This window comes from Microtus pennsylvanicus, chromosome 3 (genome assembly GCF_037038515.1).
Source record: "Microtus pennsylvanicus isolate mMicPen1 chromosome 3, mMicPen1.hap1, whole genome shotgun sequence".
NCBI classification, from domain to species: Eukaryota; Metazoa; Chordata; class Mammalia; order Rodentia; family Cricetidae; genus Microtus; species Microtus pennsylvanicus.
Genome location: NC_134581.1, coordinates 89766926 through 89785932, shown reverse-complemented (window position 1 = coordinate 89785932; position 19007 = coordinate 89766926). Strand labels below are relative to the sequence as shown.

The 19007-nt window shown below is 43.8% G+C and overlaps 1 protein-coding gene across 2 annotated transcripts in view; it reads left to right on the top strand.

Annotated features, from left to right (window-relative positions):
* Snx19 (sorting nexin 19) overlaps positions 1 to 14667 on the top strand; it is a 40876-nt gene extending 26209 nt beyond the window's left edge. For both annotated transcript variants that reach the window (XM_075966459.1, XM_075966460.1), the window contains exons 9-11: positions 9480 to 9664; positions 10435 to 10522; positions 11610 to 14667. In XM_075966459.1, coding sequence (XP_075822574.1) covers positions 9480 to 9664; positions 10435 to 10522; positions 11610 to 11742 — 406 coding nt within the window. In that variant the 3' untranslated portion in view covers positions 11743 to 14667. The remainder of the gene's footprint in view (positions 1 to 9479; positions 9665 to 10434; positions 10523 to 11609) is intronic.
* The last annotated feature ends 4340 nt before the right edge of the window (positions 14668 to 19007 follow it).

Sequence of the window (19007 nt, the reverse complement as noted above, 5' to 3'; positions counted from 1 at the left end):
AAAAGGCCTCAGCATATAAAAATTATGTTGAACCTCACAGAGAAAAATTTTTGAAGCACACTTTGCCACATTTCAAACACAGCCTCAGTGGCATAAACATTTGGAGAAACCATAAATCTCCTGAACTGAGAAACTTTTGTACAATAAGGCTATATAGTGGGAAAAGATCTTTACTTATCATAAATCCATTCCAAAAATATATGAAGAACTCAGGAAATTAGTTATTAAAAATTTTAATCCCAAAAAATATTTGTTATAGACCTAAACTGAAAACTCTCAGACGAACTTAAAAATGACTGAGAGACACTTAAAAAATGCTCAAACATAACAACCTTTAGCCATCAGAGAAATGCAAACTAAAACTCTGAGATTTTATCTTATCCTTGTAAAAATGACCAAGATTAAAAATTATTATTAACAGTTTATGCTTAAGAAAATGTGGGTAAAGAAAAAGCTCCATTGCTGGAAGTGCAAACTGACACAGTCATCTTTGGATCATACCTAGTATTAAAAATCCTGGATAAACCAGACTCTCCCAGCAGGAAGAGAAGAACCAAAAATCCAGGGCTAGCCGCTTCAACCATAGGAACTGCCCTAGGAACCAGCTGAAGACAAAGCCAGACCTTAACCTGGAAAAACAGGTTTTCCAGCTGCAATTATCACAGCACTGTTTTAGGAACTAGGGGATTAGAACCTTGGGAGTGGTCCTGAGGCAGGAGAGCTGTCTTCCTGCAACCACCACAGGATTTTTGGAATTTATGAACCTCCTGGACCACTGGGGTGTGGCCCCTTTCCTCAAAAAATTCTTTCTCCTGGTCACTGGGGGTCGAACTCCTCCCCCACCAGCCAAGGCCACGTGTGCGACCTCAGCAAGGATGGTCTCTGGCGAGCTATGGGGCAGCTGCGCCATCCCAAGACCCGAGTGAGAGTTTCCCTAGCACTGAGGGATCCCCATTCTGTCTATTTTTTAAAATTAGGCAAATATCTACCTCAAAACTTAGCAATACCCCTTTTGGGCCTAAATACAAAGATGTTTGACCAAACCACAAGGACATGTGCTCAGCCATGCCCATAGCAGAACCATTTTATCATAGCCTAGAATCTGAAAATAACCCAGATGTACCTCTTTTACATCTAGGATAAATGAGACATCATCCTTTTAAATATCCATGAATACCACAAAATATCTTGGAGTAACTCCAAGCAAGCAGGACAGACGTTTTGGGTCCTGTCATCTCTGCCTGTGAAGGCGGAAATGTTTTTTTATTTTTAACCATTATCACTTGTTAGAGTATAACTCTGGCCCTTGATAAAGTTAATTAAGAGGCCTGAGTCTCAGCATTCCACCTTGAAGCCACACCTGGCAGCAGGAAAGGTCCTCAAGCTGAAACAATACAACTCCCACCCAAGAGTGGGCCGTACAAATGGAAAAACTTGTAGGATAAGAACTTTAAATCTTGAAAGATCCCCTACTTACTTGGGAAAGCAGAAGAAACACAGCAAAAATGACAATTTCACTGAAAGCAGTTTACAGATTCAGTGTAAATGTCCATTAAAAATTATAGCAACATTCCTCACAGAACTCACAGATTTAATGTAAATGTTCATTAAAATTATAGCAAAACTTTTCACAGAACTCAAAAGAACAATATAGAACTCAAAAGAACAATCTCCAACCTTATACGAAAGAAATAAAAACTCAGGATAACCTAAACAATTCTTAAAATCCTCTGAATATATCACAATCTTTGATTTTAAAACTTTCCTACAGAAACACAGTACTGAAATTAATCTACCTTAGATATAAACTTATACATCTACAAACTAAAGATTTTTGACCAAGAAGCAAGATTTTTAAAATGGAAAAGAAGCATATTTACTGTCCTAAATGAAGCTGCAGCTTTTTGAGTCTAGATTCCTGTATAGCAAACCTGCCTGTCAGCTTTCGCTCCATATGGCAGGGGGTTAAAGACATAGGCTCTCTAGCCCTAGCAGCCAGCCTGCTTGGCAGGCGTAGCTGTGTGGATTATACCCTAACTTCTCGCATCTCGAGGGACTCCCTTTTGAGTCCGCAAGCAAACACATAAAGCAAACATATGAATCTCTGTTTTTGACTCTTACTCCTCTCTCCCTGAGTGATTGATTAAATTCCTGTATGAATTTCTCTTCCCTTGAAAGTCCCATATCTTTTTGGACGACGGTGAGCTTGCGCCTACCTTGTCCTGCAGATCTGTCCGAGTTCTACAGCCGCAGAACCTTCTGTTTTCTTCTTGTTGTCCCGGGACTGCGCGTTGTCGTCCGATAGTTGACCGTGCTCCGAGTCGCTGGTTCGGGCGCCACTGTCGATTGCCTCGGCGGGCCACTTAGTCTAGGGTTAGTAGCCCGCCTGGCAGTTCAGTTATTCCAGGGTCACGGAGAGGCACTACCTGGAAGATATGGGCTAGGAGACAGGAAGAAGGCCATGCAAGGTTTGTCAGAGCCTCCGTTTATTAGGGACGAGATACAACCTTTTATAGGGCAAGGAGTTGGGGGAATGGGCACAGGGTTCTGGGCTCTTGCCGCGTGGTTCACGTTGGTCACATGGTCCTCGTTGGTCACGTAGGCAGGAGGTTATCTTCGGTCAAGTCACTGTAGGCCTGGAAGTTGCAACTAGGAGATGACACACCTAGTTCTCTAGATAGTTTGGAATGGGGGGTGGGTTCCGCTAACAGATAGCTCTCATTAACAACCAATTTGGGTGTGGGGTAGGCTCTGTCAATAGAACCATTCTTAACACAATTAGGGGTGTGGGGTTCTCTGCAGACTCCCCAGGGTGATGGTTCCTGTAATGATTTTAGGAGGAAATTGGCTCCTGACATTCAACAGACGGTTTCTAGAAGTTCCTTACTTAAGATCCTTGAATTCTTAATGCATATTAACTTAATCTATGATTTATAGATTCTTAATTAAAAAGAAAATCGTGGCTGTTGCTCCAAGGTTAAGAACACTTGCTACTCTTCTGAAGTCCTAGGTTCAATCCCAAGCACCTACATGATGATAACTCCAGTCCCAGAGGATCTGATCTCCTCTTCTGGCGTCTGCGGGTACCAGGCAAACATGTGGTGTACAGACATACATGGAGGCAATATACCCATACATACAAAAGAAGTTTAAATATATATTGCCTGTAATTCTGAAAGATTTATTAAAAGTATGTTTCATAAAGCCATTGCCTGTTTTCCCTAGATAGCTGTAGTGTTAAGGAGGGTTAGGTCTTCTTTTGATGACTTGACTTAGAGATGTAGACCCATGATCTAAACCATGGAAGCAGAAATCACAGAAGGCTTGTACATACCCAGTAAGCCATTTCAGACTCACAATAAGTGTATGGAGGAAGAAGCTGGAGCTCTTTACCCTCAGAGTTCATTTCCTCCTCATTCTTCTCCTATAGAGGACAGGAAAGGTTAGTGACCTAAATACACAGTCAGAGGGCAGCAATGTTGAACTTTCTCAGACACAGCCGAGGAACTTGCGTCTGGCTGGCTATCAGACTGAGAAGTGTAAAGCTGCCAGCTGACAACAGAGATTGTGAATAAACACAAGAAGGGGCCATCGCAGGAAAAGAGGCCTGAGAAAGGAATCTGGGAAAGAAGCTGCTCTATCAAGTGTGAAACCGGCAAAAGCAGTTTACTTAATGGGAAAGACCTGGGTCTGCACTGTGCCTCCCCTGGGCCTGCTTTCTCTCCCACTCTATAGATTAGTGCTACTGAGCAGTGAGCCAGTGCTCAGCATGCTAAGTATATAATTTACAGGACACTGGGAGGTGGCTGATATTTCTAGGAAATGAAAAATGACTTAGGCTTTCTCTGAATTCCTAGTCCGTTATATTGTATCATTGTATTGCAACTTTTCTGAAAACTTCTGTCCACAGGAAGAAATAAATTTTAACTTGAAAATTTTACTGAATGCACATGTGTACAGACATGTATACAGTTATACATACATATTTAATCTATATACATGTAGGCACGTGCATGCATGAGACAAACAAAACTATCCTAAAATATATAATACACTTGTATATTTCCTATTCAATTTCTACTTAGAGTTCTTAAATTGTTACAAATGATAGCACATGTTCGCTAATGATGTCCAGCCACAATTTGAAATATACTAAATGTGTTAAACTGCTGAGCTCTTAAAACTCACTGTGAATTGGCCCAGTATATTGAATCTAAACAACCCTAAGTCTAGCGCAATTATTCTCAACCAGAGCCATGTTATTCTGAGGGGGCGTATGGAAATGTCTGAGTACTTTTGATTGTCATAGCTACTATCTAGTTAGGTAGAGGGACAGAGATACTAGCTGAATACTTCCTAACACCCAGAATAGCCTTCACAGTGAAGAATTAGTTTAAAGAAGATGGTTTGACTAAACCATCAGGAAGAATATGGTCAAAAACCTTCCTTCAAGGGTCCTATGGTGAGTCGCCACTTTTAATATATTGTAGGTCTCTTTCAAATGGTAGAAATGTCCATAAACAGAAGAAGAGGTCATTAGAGGTCAGCTTTAACCCAATCGCCTTTTCTCTCTTTTTCTCTGAACTGTATTTGATACCTTTCAGTGAGGTTGGAGTATCTTCTTGGGCTATGGGGTACAGCGCAGTAGATAATTAAGTGATCCCTTATTTTCTTTCATTCAGAATACACGGGGAATTTTTGTTAGAATATTATTAATACACATATTTTCTATTTCATGACTTCACCGTAATTTCTCTTCCATTTAAGTCATTTAATCCAGGACCTTCCCTCACTTAGCCTGTAGCTCTCTTAGACAAGAAGTGAGAGGAGGACTCAACTATCTCCATTAGACACGATCTCCAATGTCTTCTCCCCTCCCTTAGGAGATTTGATTCTGCTGTTTTGATGGGACATGACCTTCTACTAACCTTGAAGTGCCGTCCTAAGCCCTGGTATTAAACTGTCTCCGTTTTAGCCCCTGCTCCATTTCTCTATCTGTAGCTATTTCAGACCAGGTTCTTCTGAACATGGAGTAACATGCATTCCTCTGTAGCTGCAAACCCTAATTTTCATACCCTCCTTTCTTATCTGGCAAAGCGGAAGCCCCTCCGATGTCCCAGATGTCCAGATGTCCTCTTAGTTATCCTTTTGTTATTGTTGTTTGTTTCGTTTTGAATTTTGGTCATGTTATTTGCTGTTTTGGAGTCTTCCATTCCCAGATGCTTGACAGACTAAGCTTGTGAGTGGGGGTTGGAGAGTGGAGGGATAAAGGTAGAGTGACAGAAAAAGGCCTCTCTAAATCAAATATCAGACCTGGAATAGCGATGGGAAATAAAGCCGGTGCTGCTGGAGGCTATTCTCTACCGTTTATTTCAGTGTGTTTACTTCAGGCGTCTTGTGTTACATAAACAATGGTATTTGTGTTGTAAGTGATGCAGCAGAAGTTACTTCTGATAACTGGTGAGAGAGATGTGTGTGTTTATAGCCACCTTGAAACTTTAGATTTAGGTTAACCAGAGGGTAAGAGAGCTGGTTATAGTGAAGTCCCAGGACAGCCCTAGCAGCAGAAGGTAAAGGTAGGAAGATGACGTGTCAAGGCCAGTCTGGGTTACGTGAGGCTAGAGACCCTGCTTTAGTTCATCAGTTCATCCCTTTACTTAAGGGAGCTACAGCAATACAGATCTCTTTTTAACTTTCCCTTCGCTGTGTTAAGAATGAGTGAGACAGGGCTGGAAAGAACCCAACAATCAAGGGGACTTGATGCTCTCACAGAGGACCCATGTAGGTGGCTCACAACCAGTAGAGTTCCCAGTAGAGCTAAAGTCCTCTTCTGGCCTCTCTGGATATCCATATGCACTTACACATACATATAAGTAAACAAGAAAATAATTCTTAAAGAGAAAATTTTAAAGGAATAGGATAATGTATGCAATAGAGAGAAGAAAGGAACAAATGAAGGGTCACAAGATCATGCTTTCTTGATCACTCCTTCATGTCTGCCTTCCATGTGGCAGGTAGGTAGCTTGATTTCAGAGTGAGCCCAGTAGAACTCAGGGAGTTAAAGTTTGATAAAGAAATGGAAGGGTGGAGCTGGAGAGGTGGGACAGGGGTTGGGGCATTGGCCACTCTTGCAGAGGACCTAGGTTCAATTCCCTGGATCCACATGGTGCCCAATAGTCAGCTCTAACTACAGTCTTAGGGGATCAAACTCCTTTTCTGGCCTCCACAGACCCTGCACACACATGGTGCACAGATACTCATGGATGTAAAATACCCATATAAATAAAATAAAATCTCAAAAAAATTTAAATAAATGGGCTTTGAGAAAAATGACAGAATAAAAGAAAGGGAACCTGGGGCTAGAATCTCATCCCTCTTTGTTTTCTAGAATCTCCTGGTGTTTCTATGTAGACATCAAGAAAAGCAAATTATACCAAATACCTGAATCTACAGCTCAGAAATACATCCTATGTAATACTAAAGCATGTCTTAGAGACTGGATTCAAGACAGCTTAGACACTTGAGAGTAGTGTTTGGGGAGCATGACGCTTAGGCAAGGGTAGTTATGGTGGCAGTCTTTGTTTGCGCCTGGTCACTTTTCCCTGTAGCACTGGAGTGCTTGTTGTTCATGATGGGATGCCACCCAGCCCTCCAGTTAGAGCACAGAGGATGTGTTGACTAGGACCAGGAAGTGAGGTGGGGCTGGGGAAAGTGGACTGCAGGAAATACTGGAAAGAGGACAGTTCTGGAAAGAATGGCTATTTAAGTCACATGTGCCACATGTGACCTGTGAGATGCACTCTAGAACTCTTCTTTGTAGACCTGAATTCTTTTCTGTTTCTGCCAGTTTGCCCTAAACTTGTTTCAGACACTCCTGGGGTTGACTTTGGGGCCTTCAGATGACCAGCTCTGTGCTTCAACTTCATCCTGCCTTCCAGTGATTGTTGCATTAGCTTGGTGGTTCCAGTCCTCACTGACAGTTCCCCTGCTTTGCCTCCCCATATTTAGCTTACCAACTCAGCCCCATCTCCAGGAGCTGAATTTTACCATTTTGGGCTTTGATTCTTCTTCCCAGCGTTCGTAGAATTTGAAGAATTGTAGTCAGACTTGTATAAGTTTATGCTTTGCAACATACTAAACACTGTTTGCACCCTGCGTCAGTGCATGAGATGCTAAATTCCTGTGGGAGACAGCAAAGGGGACATCCTTGCCAGAGTAAAATCTGGATAAATTAATATAGACTCAAAACCCCTGATCTCTGAGTTAAAGTTTGATAAACAAAGGGAAGGGTGGAGCTGGAGAGGTGGGTCAGTGGTTGGCCACTCTTTCATTGCCCAGAAAATGACCGATGCACCCAGATGCATTCTTGTGTAAGGAAAGATTGTGTGGATGCTGCGGTTGCTTAGGAGAGTTTGAATACCACATTACCAGCCCAGAAGACAGGAAAAGAGACAGACTAGTTTATTCTATGCATACACGAATGAAGCTGAGCTAATCTCATCCTGCTTAATATGTCTTGGGTCAAGATTCGCCACTCTCTTTGAAGGTCCGAGTTAGCAAGCAAGCCTTTGCCCATTTCCCCCATTCTTAGACGAGAGCTAGCACACATGGTTCACCTTAGTGAAAAATGCAAAAGCGTACATGGCTTTCAGGGAAGAGGGAGTCCTGGAGCCACCTTACCCCTGGAGAGAACCTGATCAGGTCATTGCAGCTACCTCCCTCGGGTGCTGCTCTTCTATAAACAGGAACAGGAATTCTTCTTGCCACTAGATCCCTGTTGTCAGATGGCTTAGGCCTGCTGAATGAAAAGCCTTGTGAAAGGAGATGCAGCCCTAATAATAACAGGCACGATCCTGTTGGCTATTCTGGGCAAGAGAGGCTTTGTGCCGCGCTTGATCTCTATCGATGCCTGCCATTCTTGCCCTGCTGTTACCTTTGGACTTCCTATTCTTAGAATCATTTGTGAGCCCCGGACTTGGGGGATTGCAGCCCCCAGGACTGGAATGCCCAGCGTGAGTGGAATGCAGACAGTCTGAAGAATGGAGGTTAAATAAAGTTTGCTTTTGTCGGCCCCTCTTCTCTTGGATGGCTGGCAGGTAGTTTGGATATAAGAGCTGGCGTGAGCTGTCATGTAGTGTAGTCCCAAACAACCTTCTGGATATAAGTATAAGTGGTTGATGGTCCATCCTTGACCAACATAGCCATGCCTGTCTCCAAGGAGATACATACTAAGGAGGCCTCAACAGTGACTAAGTGTCACTAGGGAAAAATACAGAAACGTAAAGAATAATGTTGACACACCTTCCAGGTTTTCAGCTGAGCTCCAGAACTGGTTTATGTGTGCCTGAGAGTTAGTGAATCATGTTTGAAAGCAAGACAGAGGGAAAGGCCTTCATAATGAAACTAGATGTCACTCAGCAAACGTTTCTTGGGCCACAAGGTACTTTGGGGATTTTGAAGAAGTACAAGGCATTGAATTCTTGTGGAACTGACAGTCTAGTTAAAACATAAAGCTCTAAACACATGGGAAAGGAATTCATATGCCAGAGTATGTTAACTACACACCTTCCGACAGCGCCAAGTGCCAGAGGAGGTGTCAGGAGGAGAGCACTTGAGCTGGGCCTCTCAAGGAGAGTTTCATGCAACAGGGAGTGAGTGTTTGCATGAGACTTTGTGGAAGCAGAGAAGAGAGCTTGAAGCAGTGTGTGGGTGTAGAACATCCTAAAGACAAAGGCCTTACAGGCTTCCTGACCTTACCAGATGGCAAGGAAGAAGAATAAGAGATTGTGTGGAAATCACCATTTTAACTCCAGGGCAGTGAGTACAGGAGAGAAGGAGACTCTGGGTACAACCCAAAGATTGCTTTGAGATTGGGGCCCACTAGCATTTCCTCTGCAAGGGCCTGTGTTATCACAGTGTTATCACAATTGCTTGTCTGGAAATGTGTGGTCCCACTTGTTGAGCTGGCTTGGTTTTCCAGTAAGACTGTGGCTACTTACATGAGTTATACTCTTGTTAGTTATTCTCTTGCTATAGTTCGTTATACTCTTGTTAGTCTTGTTAGTCTTGTTAGTCTATTAGGACGAACCTAGGAAAAATATAGTGGATACGAAAAGCTTATAAACAATGGGAATTCGTTTTTCACACTTCTCAGGACTGAGAAGTCAGGGTCCTGATACTGACAGAATCAGTCATATGCCTACTTTTTGGTTCACAGACTTCTATCTCATTCCTATGTTCTTACATGGTAAAAGATGAAACATGTCTTTTGGAGGCTTAAGTCTCTTTAGAAAGAACACTACAGCCATGTTCACAGGGGCTATGGCCCATCACCTAATTACCTCAGAGCCCATGCTCACTAATACTGTCTCTTCACAGCTAGAATTTCAAAATATGAGTCTGAAAGGAGAGGTAGACAGCCAGCCTGTTGCCTTGAAAGTGCCTGGCTTTTCTGAGCTTTCTTCTCTCTTCTACCACAGGTGGCTAGAAGTACAGGTGGCTAATCTAATGTGTCCCCAGCGCTGGGTGCAGTACCTCCGGCTTCTTCGGGAATCTATCTGGCCTGGTGGGGTGTTGCCTAAGTTTCCACGGCCTGGGAGGACTCAGGCACAGAAAGCAGCTACTGAGAAGCAGGCTTTACAGAGCTTGATGAGTATCCTGCCAGGTAATGGGGCCAGTGAGATGGTGATGCTTTCTGCTAATGTATATTCTTCCCTCCCATCCTGCCTGGCACCTTCCCCATCTCCAAAAGGATCCTTAAGGTCCCATTTCTCCAACTGATGGGAGGTTGGCCATGGCTGTGATTCTTCCATCACTCACTCAAGTTTGATGACAAGAGAGTAGAAGGATCACACAGATACTAAAGAATAGATGTGTGGGTTTAAAACTCTGGGACAGTTCTGAAAAAGCTGTTGCTGCAATAGCAGATCTCAACACTGTTCCCACCACGTAACGATGCTGAGTTCTCTGCTAACTGATGGTATTTGGGGACTAGAGAAGAGCATGCTGCCTCCTGAGAGCTCACACTTGATTAATTGTGTCCTTAGCAATAGTAAAAACACGGCCTTCTCTTGTGTTGTTTTTCAGTGCCAGGGAAGGCCGTTTGTTGCTTGTGGCTGTGGTAACCAGGGAAGAGTAATGAGTTCAGCTCTGGACAACCCACTTGAGTTACTTTCTCACCAGCCTAAGCACTGGCCTCAAAAATATCTGTCCACCTTTGTGGCAGGTCGCAAAGCCCTTGAGGCGCATTCTAAATTACATATTTTTTAAAGCTGTATTTTTTCACAACTTCTCTCTGTTCTATGGTATTTTCATTTGGCTGTGTACCTTAGGGCTATGCTAGAAGTAGCCAATCTGTGGGCTAGCACGAGTTCTGGGAGATGCTCTTCTTTGATTCTAAGGCTGCGGTGGTGATACTTGGTTTTTCTCCTTCAGATTTTTTAGTGGACATCCTGGGGGTGAACAAGTGCCGGCTGAGCTGGAGTCTAGTCTTGGAGTCGTTCCAGCAACCCCTCATCAACAGGTAGGCCGGAGTACACAATACCCAGCACAGCGTAGGTAGAGCTGTCTGCTGTCACAGATATAAAGTTGGTAAGGTCAGAGCCCACTGTCAGAATGGGTCTGTACTTGTGCTGACCAAAGGGTCAGTAATCCAGATTCTACACACACTCAGGGAAAGCTGTGCTGCCAGCTTCTGAGCAGTGACTTGGTGGTAGAAGGCTGCTGTGGGACCAGTCACTGTTTGTGTCTGGAAGAACTCAGTGCAGACTCCAGCAAGAGCTGCTAAAAGTGCTCTGCTAACCTCCAGGCAAGAGCAGTCCTTGTGACTAAATTCCATAAAATGCCACTTTACACAATTACTTCAGCACTGTGCTGAGGAAGTGTGCTCAATGGTTTTCCCCAACATTTGTCAGTTCCTATGTCAGGAGTATGCCCTGACCTGCTCAGGCTACGTGATGTCTTTCAGCACAGGTTCCCAGCTTCACAGCAAAGCTGTGATTAGTACTGAGATCAGAAATTGTCATTGTTTAGTGCAACGTAGATAGGGTTGCATCAAATAAAGGGACTAGAACCTAGAACACTTCAGGAGATAGATCCCATCTCTAAGGCAGGACAGCTTTGAGAAAGTATCATAGCCCCTAGCACCTGCCTTCTCAAGCCTCCATCAGTGTCTAAGTTCTCAACTCTCAAACTCAAGGACTCAGTTCATAGAGAGTAAATTCACTGTGATCCATCATCAGAAGCAACAGTCAGCTGTAGTGACACCCCAACAGTTCTTCCCAACAGAAGAGCAGTTCTGCAGAGTAGTGCTGGCGTGCTGATGCCACTCTGCAGAGAATGACAGTACAACAGTTCTTCCCAAGTTCTGCAGAGTATGCTGGCGTGCTGACGCCACTCTGCAGAGAATGTGGTTTTTGCACAGCCTGCTCTCCAGTACTGTTCTTGTCTTTGTTGAGCTGTAGCTTTCAGTAGTGTAGTAAGCACTGATTCCAGGGCAGCTGTGCTACAGACTTTGCAGCTGCTGGTAACAGTTGAAGCATCTTAAGTTCTAAGACGAGAGCTATATGAGGCAGGCACTCTTCTCAGTTGGTTCCATCCATTTCTTTCAGACATTTGATTTACTGCCTTGGAGACATCATCCTGGAGTTCTTGGACCTCAGTGACACCGTGGAGGAGCCTGCCCCAACCACCTCTGCCTCAGATTCCCCAGGCAGCCTCAAGAGAATGGCTGTCTCTACTTAGCTAGGAGTCATTCACACCATCCTCAAAGGCTTGAAAAGGAGAGCTTTCACCACCCAGAGACCGATTAAGATATCTGTGCCCTCTGGAGCTAAGCTACCTTAACTAGCCTCCATCTCAGGGGCTCGATTCTCCTGCCAGATCTCCCTTAGTAACAGGTGATGGGGATCAGTAACCCAATTGCATGCATATCTGTTTCCATAGTCTTATGGCATGCGGATTGCTGCTGATGAGGAGGTCTTGTTTCTTTGGGAAAGGACGCTGTGAAGCAGAGACTTCTCCTTTGCCTTCTCACCATCATGGTTTACCAACAGCATGGCCCTGTGCATGTGTGCACCTAATCCACAAATGCACAAGCATTGGGTAGTACAGGAGAAAACTATAGCCAGATTTCCTAGGAGGAGAAACAGTCTCCTGAGCTCTCTCTTCCCACCTGGAAACTAAACGTTTGTTCGGGGTCACTCCTTTGCCCTGCCTAGTGCTGCGGTAATTCCAGAAGAGGGAAGGAAAGTATGTCTCAAGGGACTTCTTGCTCTTTGGCTGTTTTCTCACACAGTGGCCTTTTAGGGGATGTCAGGAATGCTGCTTCCTTGGGTGGCTATACTTTTCCTGTCCAGAAGGCTTCAGAGCACACAGTCAAACTTCTGGTAAATCCACCCCACCCTTCACACCCTTTCCTGCAAGGGTTTACACTACAGATTTTCTTAACTCTCCTACCCAAAAGCAAATGAGTTTCAGGTTTGTAAGTTTCCCTCTATCCTAACAGAATTGCATGACAAGTTATATATTCAGCCTCAGTTTTTCCAAAGAGAAGGGAAAGTACTTGTTCCATGGCTGAGGGTGTACAAAGAACAGCAGTTGGGATAAGTGGGAATCCCCTCACAAGACTTGGCCAAGAATCGTTTATTCTGAACGCATAATATAGCAAACTTGCAGGATATAGATTTTATTTCCCATTCCTTAATTAATCCTTATGAGCCTAGCAATGAAGGCAGAAGTGTTCTGCGTCCATTGGAAAAATGGAACTGTTCGAAGAAAAGGGAGTTGGAGGGAGTCACAAGGGAAATGCTACTTACAATAAATGCTTATGAGTCACTGGCGTTCACATGATACCAATGAGAGACCATACCCAACCCCCAGCTCATTAGGATCCACGTGGATGGGACCTTGGAGGAAGGCTGATGAGAATGGGGTGAGACATCAAGAGCCAGCATCAAGGTTTACCAGACTCTGAAGTATGTAATGAGCACAAAATTAAGTTGTTCATAGAAAAGGGTCGTGCCCTGAGAGGCTTTTCACTGCACATCAATCATTCTCTGATGTGACTGAGAGGCTTGGGCTGCTGCTCTTGCCGAAAAGCAAGAGGTGGGTAAGATAAAGTTTCATGGCCTCTTCTGGCCTTGAAGCATGACTTGATGGCTCCAGAGCCCTTTGGCCCTTAGAGGCAGAGGTAATTCAACATGCTGTCCTCTGAGTGCCTTGCAGGATATGGTTCCAGGGAACTTCTGAGATCTGCTCCTGCAGGAAGGACCACTTTCTTCTCTTTTGGTGGAGTGATCAGTCCTGATTTCTGGAACTCTGCACTCCCCCACCCAGCCCTCCACATGTCCATAGTCACCTGTGTCACTTTGAATCTACTACCAGTCCTGGCACACAAACCTGTCAGTAGCCCAGTACACCATGAGTTCCCTATTGCAGTGAAATCTAAGGGATCTTTTCATGCATGCAACCCAGAGAACTTCCTTGCATTTTATTTTATGTAAGAGGCCCACCTGCCCCAGAAGATAAGCTTTCCTCAAGAGGAAAATGATAAAGATAACTAGGGAGATCATCAGAACCCATATGGCTTTGAAAAAGACCTGCTAGGTTTGGGTGCCATGGTCAGGCCCTGTGATTATCAGCTTGTGGAAGAGCCCGAGTGTCAGGATGATGCTCAGGTTGGGAGAATGAAAAGCAGGGAAGAACTGAGTCCACACTGGCCTGCTGCTTTTCTCTCCTTTTTCTTTGTTGTTTGTTTTGCTCTGGCTTTTTTATGACTACGTTTACTCATTAATTCAAAATATTAATATCTGAAATAAGACCAACACTCATTCTGTCTTGATGATGTATCTAGTAAAAATATGAGGGATGGAAGGACACTGAGCTCTTTCTGTCAAACTCTAAATGTGATCCTTACCATTATTTATTGAAGTGCAAGAAAACTGTATTTAATTATATAATATTATATAGCTATAATAGCCCACAATTTTTTTTCAAGATATTGGATTAAGTTTTATAGAATCTAGAAGAAAAATGCACTCCCAGATCTGAGCATAGGAACATGTACAAATTTAATATTAACAGAAGTTATCCTGACTTCCATTTTGAAGTTTCCAACAAACAACATGACTTTTTGTTATAGAGGTGCCATGGAGTTTTGCCTATAACACTGTTGTACACCACATCGCTCAAGATTTCCATGATGCGTAACTAACTTTATACTCTGTGGAAAGCAATCTCTCCTGTCCCCTGCTGGTTGTTGTGGTGGATTGGATGGTCACCATTCCACTTTCTGTGTGTGAATCTCACTTCAGTTGAGTGGAGCTGTGTAGTGTGTGCCCTATGGCTGACTTATTTCACTTAGCATTGTGACTTCTGGTTCATCTGTGTAATAACATGTGAAAAAATCCCTTTTAGACTCAACAATGTTCTGTTTTATGGATACGCCACATTTTCTTCATCTATTCATCCAGTGATGGACACTTAGGCAGCTTTCATTTCTTTGTTACTATAAATACAGTGGAAAATAGCAGTGCAAGTACTTCTGTGGAACTCTGCATTCTATACTCTTAGATAAAAGTACCCAAAAGTAAGACTGCTGGACTATATAATCATTGTATTTTCATTGTGATTAAAATTCTGTCCTGTGTAGCAGCTACATTTCTACAAGCAGTGCATAAGGTTCCAATTTCTGATGTGCTTGCACTCACATGTAACAATTGCCTGCCTCACTGTGGAGTGCTGCTTCACTGTGCCTTGATGTGTATCACCCAGACCTTCTTGAGTCCTGCTTTGCCTTACTCCTCCCGTTTATTTTTTTATTTGCTCCCAGCACCTAACAGTTGTTGGATCCTAGATGAGGTGACAGTGTATAAACGTAGTCCCTGGATATATGAATTAGGGTGTTCTGGGTAGGAATTAAGTTGCTAGGAACATTGTATTTTCTTCCATAAAGTCAGTGCATACTTAAATGTTCCAGAGGTTCATTGCTTCAACAGCTTTGGGACCTTACAAGAGCTGTTTTTGTTATTGCTGTTGTTTGTTTGTTTTTCTGCTCTTCCATCCTAAATGTTTTAGGTCTGTCCTAAGACACCCTAGTCCCTGCTAACTGTGCTCCCTGACACCCCATCCAGATCTACTGTCTGAAAGGTAGGGAGGGCATCGCTTTCAGAGAATGAGGGATCCAGTCAGGAACTCCTCCAGGAATCGTCTCACTCACTGCCCCACCCTCACTGCTGGACCGCACACATTCAAAATGGTTGGCTTACAGTAGTACTCCCAAGGATACAACAAGTACTAAATGAAAGTCAGACAGATAAAAGAATAGTTTTTCAAAGAATAAACAATGAGTGTGTGTTGATAGACATTGTCTCCGTAGGGATTCATTCTGCCCATCAATTTCCCATGGAAGTTGCCTTATATTGAGGTCATTTGCATATATTATCATTTGTCCCAGTAGTCAACACCATGGGGTAAGTTCTGCCATGTTGCTACTTTATTGACGAGGATCATGACACATAAGTGACACATGACACATCAATTATGTGCAAGGAAGTGACAGAGCCTGGATCCAAATCCCATCAGTCTCTCGGAGCACACTACAGACCACTCACTACTTACTCAGTACTAATGCTCCCAGTCCTCAGCTGCCTTCATGTCTTACACAGCAAAATCTGACCAGGTTCTCAGTTTTTGAGAAGTCTCTAGCCTGATGCAGTAGCCAGAGGGCTCCTGTAAAAAGATCTGAACGCAAATGCTTCAGGCACTGTGACTGCATCCTCAACTGTAGCCACTCAGTTCCTCCATGATTGTGAAAACAGCCACCAACAATCCATAAATAAGGGAAGCCATGTTCCAGCAAAGTGTGAATTAAAAACACAGGCAGCTGGCCAGACTTGATCCTTGAGTGGTAGTTTTCAGACCTAGTCCAGTGGGTTACAAGAATGCTACCAAACTGCTATGCCTGCAATTCACCTGCAGTCCTGTAATAATAAAAAAAGGAAAGAAAGAAAAAGAAAGAAAGGAAGAAAGATTTGACTCTCTAGTCTGGGACCCAGTAAAAATACAAATGCCTTGCTATGTGATGTTGATGACATACTTCCCACCCCTATACTGAGGAGACAGGTGAAAGACTTCCTTCAGGGACCCCACCCAGCACCTGTCACATGTTCTTTCTACCACAGCAATATGACTTTTCTTCCAGCTGAAGGCTTGCCTGTCCAGGATAGGAAAGGGATGGGCACCAGGGAAGAGCTGGTCATTGGCAAGGAGAGGAACTATGGTACTTTTGTAGTTGAAGGCCCAGCTGGATAACTCTGCCATAACTTGGCCTCCTCTGTTTCCTTTCCACTGGAAATACCAGAAATCACAGGACAGTCATTCTCACTGCCTTTGTGGAAAAGAGAATGAAACCATTGGAGGGTGAAGTTCAGCTAGCAAGCCTGTATCATTACTTTGAGGTGAGACACTGCTACAGGGAAAATGGGATTTCTCAGGAAAGCATCCTGGGGGAGGCGTTGTCCCGGGCATCATTCCACATCCTGAACCTTACCTGAAAGCTCCCATTGCATAAAGATAACACTGAGTGTCTTTTTGAATAAGCCCAGGGCAGTGCAGAGATGGTTCCGTAATTGAGTACTGTTCTTGCAGAGAGATCAGTTTCCAGCATCCGTATCAGGATGCTGTTACTCAACTCCAGGAGATTCAACAGTGCCTTTTGGACTCTGCTGCCCCCCCCCCATACACACACGCGTAAACAGATATCCACACACATAATTTTAAAATCAAAACCCAAAAGTAAGTTCAAGCACCAAGAAAGAAACAAGTGAAACTCATTAGGACTTTTCCTGTGGCGAGGTGGCATCAATGAAAGGGCAGATCCTGCTCAAAGGTGGCAGAGAAACCATGGAGGCCAAGTCACGAGGCGGATATATGAGCTGCTCTCACACTGACCACGGCTTACTGCTGCGTCCCCAGTCACTTCTCACCTGTGTCTTGTTCAAAGGTCCCTGTCGACTCTGCTGCTTTGGACACAGCAAGCATGCTGCAGGAGAAAGAGAAGGGCTTGTGACGGCTCCTCGCCAACGTGACATTGGATTTCTCCAAAGACCCCCTCATCCATTCTGCCTTTCCCGGCAGGTGTGTCTAGAGAAGTCAGTGTTACAGGTTCTGAAGTGTGGATGGTTGTGGTTGGGAGGGATGAATGAAAGAAAAAGGAAGAACCAAATCCAAATCCAAATGTAGAGAGCATAGCTTGCTTCTTGAGACACCGTCTTTATGTAGCCCAGGCTAGTTTTGAACTTGTGACCCTTCTTCCTGTATCTCTAAAGTGCTGTGACTGTAAGTATGATACCCAGCCAAAAGCCATTTCCTAAAGTAACATTATCTACTTCACCCAAAGTAGACCCAGGTCACCAGTCAGTGCTAGCTTAGGGAATACAAGCTAGTTGTAGGATTAAAGTGTCACAGTGGTTGACCATATGACTATGTGAGTAGCCCACACCTGGTTCCACCCTTACTCCAAGTCACCGCTGTACACCGTTGTTACATGCAAAGGAGAATTGGCTATGATTACTCAGAAACTTTAGTTCATAAGGGTGAAAACCAAGCACAGAAGTCTCTGAGAATGAATAAAGAGCCTAATGGCCTGGAGAAATGGCCCAGGGGTTAAGAATGCTTGCAGCTCTTCCAGAGGACCAAGTTCAGTTTGCAGTGCTCTGACTGCAGCTTAGCAGCACCTGCATCTGTAGATCCAAGGGATCTGATGGTTTCTTCTGGACTCCGAGATAACTACAGTCACATGCACACACCCCCAAAACACCGATGTACATATACATAATTAAAAATAAAATGTTAAAAAGAGAGAGACTGGGCTAGGTGGTGGTGGTCTTTAATCCCAGCACTTGGGAGGCAGAGGCAGGCGGATCTCTGTGAGTTCGAGGCCAGCCTGGTCTACAAGAGCTAGTTCCAGAACAAGCTCCAAAGTTACAGAGAAACCCTATCTCAAAAAAAAAAAAAAAGGAAAAGAAAAAGAAAGAAACTCTGGCCTGCCTATATGAGTTGACTTGAGTCTGGAGACCCGTACCAGTCCACTGACCCCCTTGCTGTAGAGCCATCCTGTCCTCGTGGCTGTTAGAAAGATTAGCCTTTTGGCTATGTGTAAAGTGTCTGCACCCCATATCTTGCCACCAAGAGAAAAATACCTTCTTAGGGAGGGAAATCTCTTTTAGAGTTCACATCCCATATCAGAACAACTCCTGTGCAATCCAGCTGCAGCACTGTGAGAGCAGGCTAGCTCCTTCTCGTCTTCATGTGCTTGGGCACTCAACCTTCTGCTCTCTAGGAAGGCAGTTCTTTGCAGGAGAGAAAGCATTTTTCATTGAGGCCTCCTGGGTTACTGGCAGAGTCACAGATTGCGTGGCAGTAGGGATAGAATCTATTATGGAGATGGTTGGGGTAAGGGATTAGGAAAGAAAGCTTTACAGAAATCTTGGGGTTAGCATTCTGCCCCAAACAACCATGCTCTTTTCTGATTTTTTCCAGCCTCTGCCCCCGATCTTGTTTTTGTTTCCACTGGGGAGATTATCTGATTACTGTCCCCATTCCTATGAGCATGTGACTTCCCTTCTACCCAGCAGGATCCATTAAAATTCTCCAATAAGCATTGTGTGATCTTATAGCCAAAGCTGCCCCACCCCTGGGTTTACATTGCCTCTGCAGTCAGGCCACATACACATAATATCTTCCATAGTTATTTGAGGGCAGTGAGCACATGTATCTCTTTTGTTCCTATTATAGTCTTATGGCTGGATGTATGTCTGTGTGTGTGTATTTATACATATTTGTACCAACTATGCCATACACACACACATATATATGTATATCAACTATGTCATATATATGGCAAGTTGGTATAAAATAAAATATTTATATATAATATAATACTTTTTTTTGGTTTTTCAAGACGGGTTTCTCTGTAGCTTTAAAGCCTGTTCTGGAACTAGCTCTTG